This window comes from Sceloporus occidentalis, unplaced genomic scaffold, assembly GCF_023333645.1.
Source record: "Sceloporus occidentalis isolate IW3139 unplaced genomic scaffold, rSceOcc1.0.p SCAF_4, whole genome shotgun sequence".
Classification (NCBI taxonomy): Eukaryota; Metazoa; Chordata; class Lepidosauria; order Squamata; family Phrynosomatidae; genus Sceloporus; species Sceloporus occidentalis.
Genome location: NW_028316984.1, coordinates 55,761,636 through 55,776,844, shown reverse-complemented (window position 1 = coordinate 55,776,844; position 15,209 = coordinate 55,761,636). Strand labels below are relative to the sequence as shown.

The following is a 15,209-nucleotide window of genomic DNA, read 5'->3' as shown; positions in this document are numbered from 1 at the left end:
TGGGAAATAGAATGTAGAATTGAGGGCAGGGTTGGACAGAATGCAGAAAAATCGACTTTACTGGGTGGAACAACTCAGGAGCTGAGCAGATAGAGGGGAAAACTGAAGTTACCTACAGAGTTTCCTGAGTCAGGGGTACAACCCACTGTCCACACAGCCCAGTCCTCCAGTACAGCTTCTGGTGAATGTTAGCCATAGAATCATGCTGGAGGACCTAGAGATCCCTAAAGATAACATATTAACAAAATCTGTAATAATCAAATCTACAAAAGTCAAAGCCACACATGTGGAGGGCCAACTGTATTTCGGAGGATGGACCTGGCAAAACCACCTCTGAGTATTCCTTCCCTAAGAAAACCATATTAAATTCATGGGAGTGCCATAAAGTTGACAGGCGACTTACAGGTACACAGATAAACACAGAGGACAGTTTCCAAAGGCAGTTTGACCAAGATAGGCCAAATTGTTAAGAGCGGAAGGAAAGCTTCTTTGGATGTTCATCAGGACAACATTTAGCTACTTATATCACTGTCCACACTGGGTTGTTCATTGCAAACACATCCTGTAAACAGAGGAGGTAAATTCCTTAGACTAATGTTTTAAAATGCCATGGAGACAAAGTCTATTTGAGGTTTTGTTTCATTTGGTGCAGGAAGTGCTAGAAGGCATGAATCTGCCTGACTTGGTGTTACTCAGTATCTGAGAGCTGAAGCATGCAATTCGCTTTCTGAATATAAGAACTTTACATTAAAAAACATAGTTACATTTATGTCCTGTTTTTCATTCAGCGAACTCAAATTGATGTACATGGCTCTCTTTCTGCTCACTTTTGTCCTCACAGGAGTACAAGCTGATAGTGATTGTAACTGTCCTAAGGTCACCGAGTGAGTTTCATGTGCAGTCAGAATCTCTAACAAGTACACCATACTGATGGTCAAAACCACTGTCTCTTGCTTTTCCTTACTAGAATCTGATTGGAAGGAGGCAAATCCCCAGCAGGGATTTAAGAGGGCATGCAGGAATCTTTGCAGACAATTTTCTTCTGTTTCTGTTTCATGGCTGCCTGAACTGCCTGCAATACAGGCAGTACAATTACCTGCTCCCATGGGGTCTGATGAAGAGGGAGGAGGCCAGAACTGTGACTCATGTAAGGACATATCAGGCAGATTCCCCTATGGCTTGATACTCCTGGGATTTTACTTGTTTATATTTGTATGCCCCACTCATATTCAAAGAGCTCAAGGCAGGACAGATAATTCTCAGCTGTTTCCCAACTCTACAGGCACGCACACACAGAGAGAATGAGCTTTGTGAGAATCTGCTTTGTCTTAACTATTTTTGACTTGGGAAACCAATTTCTAGTTTCAGCTAGAGTAAATCTATTGAATCTGTTGAATATAAATTAACACTAATGTAATCTCATTGATTCAAATGGATCCAGTTTATTTGGATTAGCAATTGGGTTTAGGTCTTTTTCCTGGGTGGTTTGCTTTAGAAGGGAGCTCCCAACACCTTAGACTTGATATTTCAGTTAAGGTGACATTTTGTTTTCATTATTCATTTAAACATATTTATATATGCTGCCTTTCATCTAAGGATCCAAGTGCAACGTACATGATCCCCCTCCTACATTTTATCTTCTTCACCCTGTGTGATAGGTTATCCTGAGAGATCATAGTCTAAGTTCAGTGTTACATGACAGTGTTTTAGTGTATGTAGGATAGCTACCAAAACCTAAAAGAAATGACATGACAGGTTGAAAACACGGTGACGACCTCAGACATTCATCCATTTGCAATTTTTGTGGCACTAACCCACTGGACCATTTACATAGAGTTATACATTTTACCAGCTTCTCACTACCTCAGCAGTGTTTGTTCCGTATAACAGTCCAGTTTTAAGCAATTTCCCCCCTCACCTTGTCTCTTCTAGATCAAGTTTTTGGTTCCCATTTGCACAGAGTTTGTGAACGTGAAGGCTCCACGGTTCCTCAGTTCGTTAAAATGTGCATAAATGCTGTTGAAAACCGAGGTAAGTACTTGAATAGTTAACAATCCTCCCCTCCCTGTTCTCATTTTTCTGCAGTATTTACTACTGAGAATCTAAGGCGGGATACAAACCGCCGCTTTGCGGTGCTTCCCCACCGGTGCCATTTGCTCCGCACGGGAGCTGCAGCAGCCAAACCGCGCGGCTCCCGCGCGGAGCAAAAAAGAAGCTCCATTTCGGAGCTTCTTCTTGCGGTGCACTGATGACGTCGCGAAGCGCCGCTGGCGCATTCGCGATGTCATAGGCGCCGCGACACGTCTGGACGCTATGCGTCCAGTACATAAAGATGGCGGCGCCCATGTGGAAGGGGCGCCGCCATCTTGTACGTATTGTATACGTACTAGGGTTAGGGGGGTGCGGAAGCACCGCCCCTTCCTAACCCTAGTACGTATACAATACGTACTATATGGCGGTGTGTATCCCGCCTAAGTTACCATACTTGCTTAAACACTGGGAAATGGCCAGGTGTTAAAATTAAAGCTTCATGTCACAGTAACTATATGAAACTGCTTTCCTTTTCTAACCTTCCCCATCATTCCTGTGCCAGAATATTTATATTACATATAGCTGGTTCTACTGCTCCTTGGACCTCTGCCTTCCAAGTACCTTCTAAGAAGAAGAGCACTTCCTCCAGTCCATCTGGTGCCATTTGGCCATGGAGGGAGAGATGCAGGCCCAGCTCCACTGGGTCTGGCCTGAGCTAAGAAGCAGAGCCCTCCCTTCAGTTCATCTGGTGCCATCTGGTCAAGGAGGGAGAGATGCAGGCCCAGCTCCATCAGGCCTGGCCTAGATTAAGAAGCTGAGTCCTCCCTCCAGTCCAACTGCCTTGGTCCAGGCCTCAGAGGGAGAGAAGAACTGCCGGACCTGATCCCCTTCCCTGCCACATTCTCTTTTCCTTTTGTGTCATGTCTTTTTAGATTGTAAGCCTGAGGGCAGGGAACCATATTATTAAAAATAATAATAATTGTAAGCCGCTCTGAGAGCCTTTAGGGCTGAAGGGTGGGGTATAAATACCATAGATAGATAGATAGATAGATAGATAGATAGATAGATAATATTATTTTTTATTTGTTTAAATATTTTTTCTTTACATTTTGCTTCATTACCCTAAAAAACCTGCAAGTAGCCACAGTAAGTCTCTTCCATTTATAATTATTTGGGTATTTTCGCTTGATTATTTGCTCATTTTGAATCAATATTAACTAACTGTATAAGATTTAGTTTTAAAAAATAATTCTTTCCTTTTCTCCTTCTTTTGTTCCCCTCCCTTAATTTTTTCCTTCCTGTAATTTTCAGTGGAAATTTAAAATAGTAGCCAAGGAAAAAGATAGCCGATATGTGTTTTATGCCTATGCAGTGTATTTTAGAAGATCCCCAAAAGTATAAGGCACCGCAAAGATAAAGGATATTATCACATGGGTAAAAGGGCGTCCTTTTCCTGTCCTTTTGTCCAATCGTGTTAAAGACTATCAGATGACATTGCACTAATGTGGTCATTATCCCGCCAGTAAAGTGTAATTGTCCATGATCACATGAAAGGCTATCATATGACACTGTGCTTATCCCATCATTATCCAGGTAGTGAAGTGGAATTGTCCTGTCATTTTTCATTAATGGAAGTTTCCGTTATTGAAAAGTGACAGGACAATTCCACTTCATAGATGGGATAATGACACAAGTGCATTGAGTGTGTAAGTCTTTCACACAATCATGCAATAAGGACAGGATAAGGACTGGAGTGATCTGCTTTGCTCCCGTCCTTTGTCCCACCCACCCCCATCTGATAATCTCCTAAATCACCGATTCTTGTATATGGTTCGAAGTGGGATGGGGAGGCAGTTCTATTGCTCTCATGTTTCTAGAGTGGAAATTTATATTCAACAGAATCACATAACAAAATAACCTTGAAGTTAATCATAAATCAAAATACTACTTTCCATAAAGTAAATCATAAAGCAAAACACCTCTTTTAATTAATCATTATCTGCATCTATCTAATGTGAGATGCAGTAAAAATTATGTGTAAGTAACTTACCTGAAGTGTCAAATTTCCTTGCATAAACAAAGAAAATTAGAACAATTATAATCCCATGGATAGTAAGTAGATATGAAAGCAGATAATGCCTAATCCATAAATATGCAATGTAGATTTTGGATATTAAAGAAGAGTATTTTGCTAGGGTTGCCAGCTTTTGAGCTGCCCACTGAAGTTGTCCTTTTAAGAGCAGTTTGATCTGTATCCATTAGTGAGTGATAATGTTTATCTTCATGCAATTAATAGCATCTTTTACTGAATTCTGTATATAAATCTCTGGAGAGGGGGCAGGAGAACAGATAGTGGTTTTACTCTCCAATCCTGATTGGTTAGCCAACCTTGCCCCTTGTAGATGTCAGTAAGCTGAGAGCTAAAGGGAAGAAGAATGTCCAATGAGGATATCAGTTATTTGGCACAATAGCAAACTTTAAAAGAAAACTGCCATTAAATTGGTAGCTGTAATGATACAAGTGTTACATCTTTACCAACTATACTTGTTAATTACATAGGACATTATCACACCACACTGTTACAGTGGTATTATTCCATTTTAATTGGTATGGCTGCCTCCTGTGGAATCCTGGGATTTGCAGTTCAGGGAAGAGCATTTAGGATTTTCAACCAGAGAGCTCTTAGAGTTCATAAGGGCGGGTTATAGACCGCCAATTTGGGGCGGGCTGCACCCGCCCCTTTCCCTGGTGTATCGGGGCCTCAGTGTGGAGAGCGGCAGCCGCTGAGGCCCCGATCCGCCGCTTTTCAGGCTGCAGGGAAGCAGCAAAATGCCGCTTCCCCGCAGCCTGAAAAGGGGTGTCCCTGGGGCTTCAAGCCCCAAGGACACCCCGTAGTGGTGGGGAGAAGAGAAAGGGGCCGCTTGGCCCCTTTCTCTTTTAGTCCACTGGGCGCAGCCGTCTGAAGGTTGCACCCAGCGGACTAAACTAGGAAGGAGTTCTGAAATGGAGCTCCTTCCTGCTCCGTGTTCAGGGTGCACTAAGCGCCCTGGCACGGAGCAAGGACGTCACGTCCGCGCCGCCCTGTCTAGAGGCGGCGTGGCCGTGACGTCCTCACAGCGGTGGCCGTATGAAAGGGCCGCCGCCGTTTAGTGCGTGACGAGCATGCACTAGGGTTAGGGCGGTGCGGAAGCACCGCCCTTTTGTATCCCTAGTGTGTGCTCGTCACTCACTAAAGTGCCGGTCTGTAACTGGCCAATATGACAAAACTCAGAATTCCACAAGAGGCAGCCATGGTAGTTAAAGTGGAATAATAGCACTATAACTGTGTAGGGTGGGATCATCCTCAATAAACCTTATTTCAAAAATATTAACATGTTAGTTTGTTGCTTCTATCCTTAAATAATCAGATTCTCAAATACAGCCTTAGCTTTGGAAAGCAACTAGTGTGGGGTTAGCCTAATTTAGCTATCCCAAATAACTAGTTTGGAGATCAAGTTGATGTTTTAACCATTTACTGAAAAGTTCTTGCAATTCTGAGATAAATGCCTTACAGCAAACAACAACTTTGAATGCAATACTCTTTTCTTTAAAAGGTATGTTATTAAATTATGACTACATTCTCAATCAGCCATTGACATATAAAGACCTTGGACAGGATCCTGTAGGATAATTCCAACTAGAGCAGACTCATTGATGATCAACCATGAAATAATGAGACCAGGCAAGCATATATGGGAAAATAAAGGGCCATTTATTTGACCTATTCAAATACTAATAAACTTGACTTTTTGGGAAACTACAAGAAGGGAGAGCATCCTGGTGCAGGTCCAGCTGGAGAACCAGGTGTCACCATGTGACCAAAGCCACTCCAGCCTGTCCTTGAGCAAAACACCAAGCCCCGAGGTAAATCCAAGATATTGGATTGACCCCTTGGTCCAGCCTATTGGAAGGTAAACATAGGACACTATCTCCCAAAATCCTATGAGTCTGTAAGAGAGAGCAAACCCCGCTTGTCAGCCCCCAAAGGCAGGCTCCTTTCTAACCCCCAGGTCCCTTGACTTGTAAAGGCCCAACCTTTAATCCAAAGGGGATGCCAAGGGTGAACACCAAACTAATAATATTTTCCCCCATCACTGCCACTGAAAGAGTCAAGCTTCAGCTTAGTCACTTTCCCCCACCAAGCTGGACAAAAAACCCCCACCCCTTACTATAAATCCCCCCAAAACAACAGATTGCCCTTATCAGAAAAGTGAACTCCATCCTTCTTGAAAGGTTATCAGACCGGAAACTAATAGATGGATGGGAAATTACAAAGCCAGATTCATTTATTAAAGAATTTCAGATTTTCCTGCTAACTCTCTTCCTTGCTACAACAAGCTTGTGAGAGTTTCCATTACCATGTCAAATTTGTTGTATGGAGTACAACAAAATGGTGTCCCCAAGGGGCAGTACAACAAAATGGCTAGGCCAGTCACCCAAAAGGGACCAAGAGGCCTAAAAAAAATGGCCGACACCATGAGGCAACCAGAAATGTTGCCGGGCCTAAAGCATTCAGTTAAAAAAAAAAACCTGCAAAAGCTCCAGGATAAAGAGCAAAACTCTGCCAAGAAAACCCCAGCCCAATTATCAAACCAGCAACAAGTAAGAGACAAAGTAAAGGATAAAATAATGGAATAAAGATGGGAAAGGGTATCAGAACCAGCAGCAGGTAAAAGGTAAGACCTCCCCCTTCCCCCGTAGCCAAATCAAACAGAGAGAAAAGGAAAAAGGGGTAAGAAAATAAATAAAAGGAGAAAGAAATAGAAACTCTGGAGGGGAATGGAAGGGGAGGGGGGGAAGGTAAGAAATTAATTAAAGGGAGAAAGGCATATGTGTATCACATTTAGGCAAACAATAACCACACATGCAATAATTTAGCTCCAGCTATAATCCAAAACAAGAAATAGGACTTAGCCCAGGAACAAAAGAAAACAGGACAAAGCCCACAAGTCCCTTATCTTGTGTTTCAAAGAGAAGGAATAGACGTATAGAGGGCAAAAAGCCATTGTGCTCCACCTCCTATCCCACGCCCCTGGCTTGGCTAATCAGCCAAGCCCCAATTATCCTGGCCTCTAATCATAAAGACCATCAAAGGCGTACCTTCCCTTAAAGCGGCTGAGCCGCTTTGGTCATGTCCAAATTCAATCAAATGTTGAGTCATCGCATATGCATATCAAATTGAATATAGATCTCCATAACCTTTGGTCCATCTTGTGGAGTGTTGTCTCTTCACAATGAGAGCACTTTAAGCTGAAGTCCTTCCCAGCTCTGCTACCTGAGATCTTTAAAACTGAAATGCAAGCGATTGAAGTCAAGCCACGGCCCCTGCCTCCTCTTTACCACAACCTGCCAATTAAATCATATTACAATGGTGCTGGGTATGGATACAACAGAATAGTTATGGAGATGCCTCCCCATAGAACCTGCACGGTAACTTCTGGAGAGAGGATTAAAAAACAACAACATTGTGGCATGTTTGCCTCACAGATATTTGCTTGGCAACTGTTGCTGTTGTTGTTCTTAGCTGCCTTCAAGTTGACTTTGACCCATGACAAGACACCCTATCCTCAACAGGTCTGCTCAGGTCCTTCAGATGCAGGGCCATGGCCTCCTTGATTGAGTCTATTCACCTGAAATGCAGTCTTCCTCTTTTCCTACTGCCTTCCACCTTACAAAGCACTATTGTCTGTTTATGTCTTGTCATGGTCAAAGTCATGTCTTGCCATGGCCAAAGTATTACAGTTTCAGTTCATCTTGGCTTCTAGAGAGAGTTCAGGCCTGATTTGCTCTAGGACACCTTTCTTTACCTTTTTAGCAGTCTATGGTATCCAGAGAACTTTTCTCCAGCACCACATCTCAAATGAATTGATTTTCTTCTTATCTATTATCTTCACTGTCCTGCTGTATGAGAATAGCAATATGATTCTAAGGATTTTTTTTTTTTACAACATTGGTTTCTGTCCTCTGCTGCTGTATGTTTTGGTCTTGAATGTTATGGTAATTTCATTTTATGTTAATTATTAAATACCCTCCCAGTAGAATTTACCCAGAAGTCTTTTATTCTGGGTCACCTTAGAATTTCAGTTAATATATAAATCTTCATATCAGCCTGCCCACTTTATGAGATCACTATTGAAGACTCTTACAGATTGTATCCACCTGTAAAAGCAGTAAAATTGGCAGAGATAAAAGACAGGGCTTCATCCCTTTAATGGCAGTCCACTCTCACAACTTTGTTCCAGTAAATACCCCACCATTTCAGGCCTTCAAAACTGAACTGAGCCCTTCTTATTGGCTGCTGGTGTGTATATGACAGTAAGTAATTTTAATCGTAATTTCCTTATTATCATTTTTATTTTCTTCTGTGGTTTTGAACTCTTCTGTGCTCCCTTGGGAAGGCTTACTCTAAAAGGCAATTTATTTTGTAGAGTAAAGTAAATAAATAAATAAATTCAAAGGAAAATTCAAGGAAGATGATTGAAAACTGATGTGCTTATGACCTGACCAAAGTGGAAGGAATAGAGAAATACATTGTCACTAATCTTGCAAAGCAGTTGCTCTACTGAAATCTTGCAAGCTTCTGTTTTGATGTGTGTGCTTCCCCCCTTTCACTTACTGCAACCTTAAACCAGCATATGGCTTTTGCTAGTAGAAATGTAAATAATGACTAATCTCGGTGGCATGTGATAAAAATCTCATTTTTATCACTGTATTTATAACTTTGTATTTGGTATACAGTTTTCTATCATCATGGACTTGGATTATGATTCCTTTGCATTTACTTCTACTCTGTTTACTCAATGTGTTGTTTTCACTAAATTCTGGCATAAACCATCGCAGGACAGCAGTAATTTATGTGAAGCTAAATCCAATGTTTATGAAAGCTTCTGATGACATTTTAGACTGGGGTTGGTATTAGGAAGCAGCATGTGGAAGTGCCAAGTCTCCCAGCATGGCTGAGACTCAACAGATTTGAAGCCCTCCTCTTAATGGCCAGATATGCCTCTAGCCAAGTTATTCAACTGCAGAGTCATGGGAAATACTTATGTACCAATTATGGGAAAGGCACATTTAATGAAAACTGTATGTTTACTTCCATAGTCTTAGTAAGATGGCCTAAATACTCAGTGCAGCTGGCATATTGGCTGAGGCAAGAAAGCAGTATGCCTTTCTGCCCCATTTACATACTGTAACTGTAAGGAAAAACTTCACTATGTTTCACTGAAGGTAAAGTGTTACTTTATGAGTAACTTACCATACAAATACAATTTTTCTGGGCATCAGTAGCATATTTATCTGTTGGTTTTGTTATGGTTAGATTTGTTTTGATTTAACAGTTTAGCAGGGTAATTCCACTATTGGTTTTTGGAGCTACTTGTAACACTCATTGATTAACAGGAGCATTGTTCACATTGCAAATGTGACCATATTTGGAGGCAATGGAAAGCTTCAGGCATAACATTCAATAGCATGGTATCAGTTTGAAGTCAAATAATTTGGCTGAACTCATTTGTGAATATGATTTTTGCAAATCTGTTGGTCCAAATCATTATTCAGATTAACATGACCTGCTCTCTGATCTACTGGATTTGACTATGGCCTGATACACATAGGCACAATAAGCCAGTTTCCAGCTGGCTTCGAGGTGGGGCATTTACAGTAGGTGACACATGCATCAAAGCAAGCTGGAAATCACACCCAAGCCACACTATGGGGAGAAAAGCCAGACTAAAAAGGAGCTGAATTTTTCTGCTCCTTCCCAGAAAAAGCATACCTTTGCATTGGTGTTGTGCTGTGTGGTCATGACATGCACACTCCAGCCAATTTGGGAGCGGGTGTTGAGGTTGGTAGGGGCTCAACATGGCTTCAGAAAAAGCAGCCTCGAGCAGCTTATTCCTGCCCATCTGCTTTGCCCCTATATGTTGCATAGGTCAAGTGCAAAGTCAGGAGCAAATAATAATGAAAAGCCTTTCCATCCTGACTATATGCTGTATACCACATGGTTTAAGTAAAATGTATGATGAAAGAACCTAAATGTCTTAGGCGGGTTACAGACCGCCCTCAAGCGGCCGTTTTCCCGCTGCCGCCATTCGCTGCGGAGGGAAGCCCCAGCGGCCAGACCGCAAGGCTTCCCGGCGCAGCAAAAAAGGAGCGCTGAAATGGTGCTCCTTTTCAAAATGCGGAAGTGGCACCACGAGGGGCGAAGCGCGCCCTCGCGGTGTCACTTCCGCCACGACACATCTGGACGCTATGCGTCCAAGACGTCAAAATGGCAGCGCCCATTTGGATGGGTGCCGCCATTTACGACGTGCTCTGAGCGTGTTGGGGCCGGTTAGGAAGGGGCGACTCTTCCTAACCCTAACACGCCCCTTCCTAACCCTAGCACGCATGGAGCGCGTCGTAAGTGGCGGTTTGTAACCCACCTTAGTGTTCAACTTTTCTAGTTCTTGTTGCGAAAGGGTGTCTCAACTGTGAAAAATCAAGAAAATGTCAGCCACCATAGAATGATTATCAATGCACATACTGTCATGCTCGGGGCTTCATTTAAATGTGGACTCCTCTCCTAAAATATCCAGTGCTTCAATATAAAATTGTATTTGTATGTACACACACACACACACACACACACAGAGCTATATTATTGCTAAGAATATCTATGTGTGGATGGCAACTATAAGGACTGCATCTGGGTCCAGAGGGAGGTGTGGCAGATGATGTTATCATCCCTGCAATCAAAATGTCTTGGGGCTTTGACTTTAGAAGCCCTGATTCCACTTCCACACTGCATCTGATTAAACAAAGCATGGACACATATCAGGGGGCCACAGTACCCATGGCCTTCTGACATATCCTGAACATGTCCTCCATATTTTTGGAGGCATGCATCTCCCCCTTTATATTTGCAACTTTATATTGAAAAGCAATGCAACTCTTTATATCAGATTTTGGAGACAAACAAAAAGGGTGAATAGTTGGTGACATGATCTGCTTCAGATTAGCAGAAGTATCTTGTTGAGGGAAATATAAGAATATAATAGATGTAGCTTGGGTTCTTGTAAGAAGAGACAGTGCTTGGAAACAATGAATTATTTTTAGGTGCTACTTGTAATTAGTTTCCATTTCATAAAAGAAAGTAGTCCTCCCCCAATACTCCTCTTCCCTGCCATGAGAGTGGCTTGTTATTTCTTAATGGCATTCTTTGCCCCTTATCCCTCTTTCTCCTTCCTTTTTTTTCTTTCATTTAAAATATTTGGCGTGTTTTAATATGTTTTTATTACTTATTTCTATGTAATATGACATCCAACACTAATTATAACAACATAACAATACACATTCCACATATAAATTTCACTTAAACAACAAAGACAAACATACACATTTTTGAGCATGTATATATTCATCACATATACAGTACATATATAAAAACACATCAACAATAATAACTAAAGGCGTTCTCATACCAGGGATCAAACATTGCTAGGAATGGGGACTGCAACCAGGAAGTAAGAAAAAGATTAAGAATGAGAAGGGCAGCTATGAAAGAACTAGAAAAGATCTTAAAATGCAGAGATTTACAACTCAGCACAAAAGTTAGACTCATACAGGTCATTGTATTCCCCATTACCATGTATGGATGTGTGAGAGCTGGACAATTAAGAAAGAAGACAGGAAGAAAATAAATTCATTTGAGATGTTGTGCTGGAGAAGATTGCTGAGGATTCCATGGACAGCCAAAAGGACAAACAAATGGGTCCTAGAGCAGATCAAGCCAGAAATCTCCTTGGAAGCCAAGATGAGTCTGTCATACTTTGGACACTTTATGAGAAAGCATGAATCATCAGAAATACAATAATGCTAGGAAAGGTGGAGGAAAGTAGAAAGAGAGGAAGGCCACATGCTAGATAGACGGAATCTATAAAAGAGATAACATGTATGAGTTTGCAGGAGCTGGCCAGAGCAGTGGAGGACAGGGGGCCTTGGAGATCCTTTTGTTGGATCAGCAGAGTCACCATGTATCAAGACTGACGCGAGGGTGGTTAACAACAACAAAAGGACTTCCCAGATGCCAAAATAACTGCTATGAAGATTTGACATGTTTATCCCCCTTTATTTTAAATAAAATCTTAGCAGCTCGTTGCAAGTGCTGCTCACCCAACAAACCAACGATACTTGGTGAACTTCCTAAGTGTTCATAATGTCAGTTTCAGGATTTAATGTCCATGTCCACCACATTAGAGCATTCTAGGACTATAGCGATGAAGCAATTTTTAAAGGACGCAAAGAAAGATAAAGGGAACCGGGAAGGAAACAGGAGGTCTGAACAAGGAATCCTTGGTGGGGTGTAAAGGTGACACACTAACACTGTGTAATAAAATGAATTACACCTACTCCATCCAGCAATGATAATGCCAACCATCTGCCTTGGCAATGCACTAGTGCACTAGTGAATAAAGGAACATTCCTTTTCTATAGCAAGCTCCCAAACTCTGGCAAGAGCTGTTTATATTTACTTACTTGCAACATCTGTTGTACCCTGCCCCATAACATTAAATTTTCTGAGCCACTTACAGTAAATGAGCATTAGAACAAATGTGATATAAGCCATGGAATATGAAACCATGAAATCAAAAGCAACTTAACATTCAAAAGCAACTTAACATTCAAGCAAAACTCATTGCTACAGTTAACATGTTTAAAATCTTATGCTGAGTTACTTCTTGATTAACATAGGTCTACCTCTGGACTCTTCATTCCACCTTATCTGGGGAAATAGGCTCAAGTCTACAAAAGCTCATGCTCCCAGCTGCTTTCTTTCAGTTTGTCTCAAAGGTGCCACAAGATCCCTTTGCATACTGATTTTCCAAACTGACACGGCTATGTGTATTCTACCACCTACCACCTGTTTAACATAGTTTGAGACAGGGGTGGGAAATGCTCAGATACTTTTGTACTACAACTCTTAGCAATTTTAGTCAGAAAATCCAACTGTGAGGAATGCTAGGAGCTACAGTTCAATAGCAATCTCTGTGTGTGTGTGTGTGTGTGTGTGTACACACACACACACACACACCTACCTGCGAGTTTTCTAGGGGTATATCCACACTGCAGAATTAACACAGCTTGAAACCATTATACTTGACATGCCTCTATCCTACAGAATACTGGGATGTGTAGTTTGGTGAGGCACCAGAACTCTGGGACAGACCAATCTGAATATCTCACCAAATTACACATCCCAGCATTCTATGGCCTGTTACAGACAGCCAAAATAAAGCTGCTTCGAGTCACAGTGGAGGTATGGTGTTTCAATGATGCATGCATCCTAAGAGTCCAGAAGTTGCACCAAAGACACGCTCCAGCCCTAAGGACTGGAGTGCAGCTTTGGTGTGGCGTCTGGACTCTTAGGACGCATGCATCATTGAAACACCATACCTCCACTGTGACTCGAAGCAGCTTTATTTTGGCTGTCTGTAACAGGCCCAAAGGATAGAAATTGTGGTTAAAGTGGTGTCAAACTGCTTTAATTCTGCAGTGTGGATTCATCCTAGTTCTCAGGAAGGAAGGGTATCACAACAGACAGAGATATCAAGAAAAGGTTCAACCACCCTAAGTTTCCCCCCTACTCTAAGACTTTTTCTTTTGTCTTTCTTTTCTTTTCTTTTGCAATAAATGCATTTGTGCAAAATGTTGGGTTTTGCACAAAAACCAAATTCCCTCATTTTTTTTCCAAATGAATATTTTTCTTCTTTTAAAAAGTCCAAAAATACAAAAATGTGTGCAATCATACCTTGTAATCATACCTAAGAAGAAGAAAAATATGGAATTATTTGCTCTTGTGTGTGATTGAGATATCTGCAAAGATTTATATTGCTACATTTCATCTAAAATTAATAAAATCACTTAAAGTTCAATCCTCTACAAATCCATCCCTCTGCAGTAAATCCTATGAAATACAATGGGACTTACTCCATAATAAGTGAGTATAAGATTGCAGCCTTAGAAACCTGTAACTGTAACAAAATGAAGCAAATAAATAGAAGCTGAAGAATGCCTAATGATGGAGTTAACTTACTGTATAAAATGAAAGATAATATCTGTCCAGATGTCTTCCCTTTAATTCCAGATATGTAGAAACCTACTGTGACTACTAAAAAGAGTGAAGGGGAAAAAATTCCAGCGGTGTTGCTGTGTGTGTGATGGCTAAATCAATAAGTTAGCTCAGAATGTAGTCTCCAATTTAAATATTACTCTCCCACATCATGAGGTAGTAATCTGTAAGCAAACTAGTATGTTTCAAGCTCAGTTTGCCACTGTCAGAGTTGGAATACTAATTATGAACTGTCTTATAGGAGTGTTACTATGAAGGAGAAGACTGTGCAAGGCACATGGACTTCTGAAGAGCAGTATTATTTCTATTGTTTTTTGCTTATCCTTAATCATGACTATGATTTGACGCACCAGTGACAGTAATGGTTTTCATTGTTGCTTTGTGTTTATACTGTTGTTGATGCTACTATTGTTGGCAGTATTTAGTACTTGTTCTCTGGATAAGAGAGAACCATCTCCCAGGACCTTGTGTTTTACTAGAATATGGTCCTAACACTTGGATTATTGATTTTATCCAGAGCACAGAGTGATTGAGCCCTTTCAAATCTTGTGTGTGTGTGTGTGTGTGTGTGTGTGTGTTAATTGGGCTTCAGTTATGAAATAATAAAAAATAAGAAAGTACCTTCCATCAGAAGTGATGTACCTTTATCTCAGCAAGGCATTATGACAGCCACTGAAGAGAACTCTCACAATGTTTTGTTCCTTGTTCCTTGGTGATATTTAATAATACTATGGCAATGATGATAATAATATTTAATAATAACATGGTGTGATTCACGTTGTTATTATAACATCTATAAAATGCTACCTGTTATTACAAACTTTATAAAATCAGCTTTGCACTCTAAAAATTATAAATTTTTATCATGTGCTTTTCATTCTAAAAATAATCCCAAAGTAAACTATAACACTTAGTTGTTTGAATTTTGGACTACACCTTTAGAGACCAGGGTTTGATTCCCTGCTTGACCATGAAATCCACTGGTTGACATTAGGCAAATCACACTCTCTCAGCTTCAGAGGAAGGCAAT

The 15,209-nt window shown here is 41.1% G+C and overlaps 1 protein-coding gene across 1 annotated transcript in view; it reads left to right on the top strand.

The window, feature by feature from the left end:
• The window catches only part of LOC149313888 (rho GTPase-activating protein 15-like), a 522,566-nt gene that overhangs the window by 311,796 nt on the left and 195,561 nt on the right, over positions 1 to 15,209 (top strand). Inside the window, exon 10 of the mRNA XM_089523318.1 lies at positions 1,933 to 2,031. Within this exon, the coding sequence (XP_089379444.1) occupies positions 1,933 to 2,031 (99 nt within the window). The remainder of the gene's footprint in view (positions 1 to 1,932; positions 2,032 to 15,209) is intronic.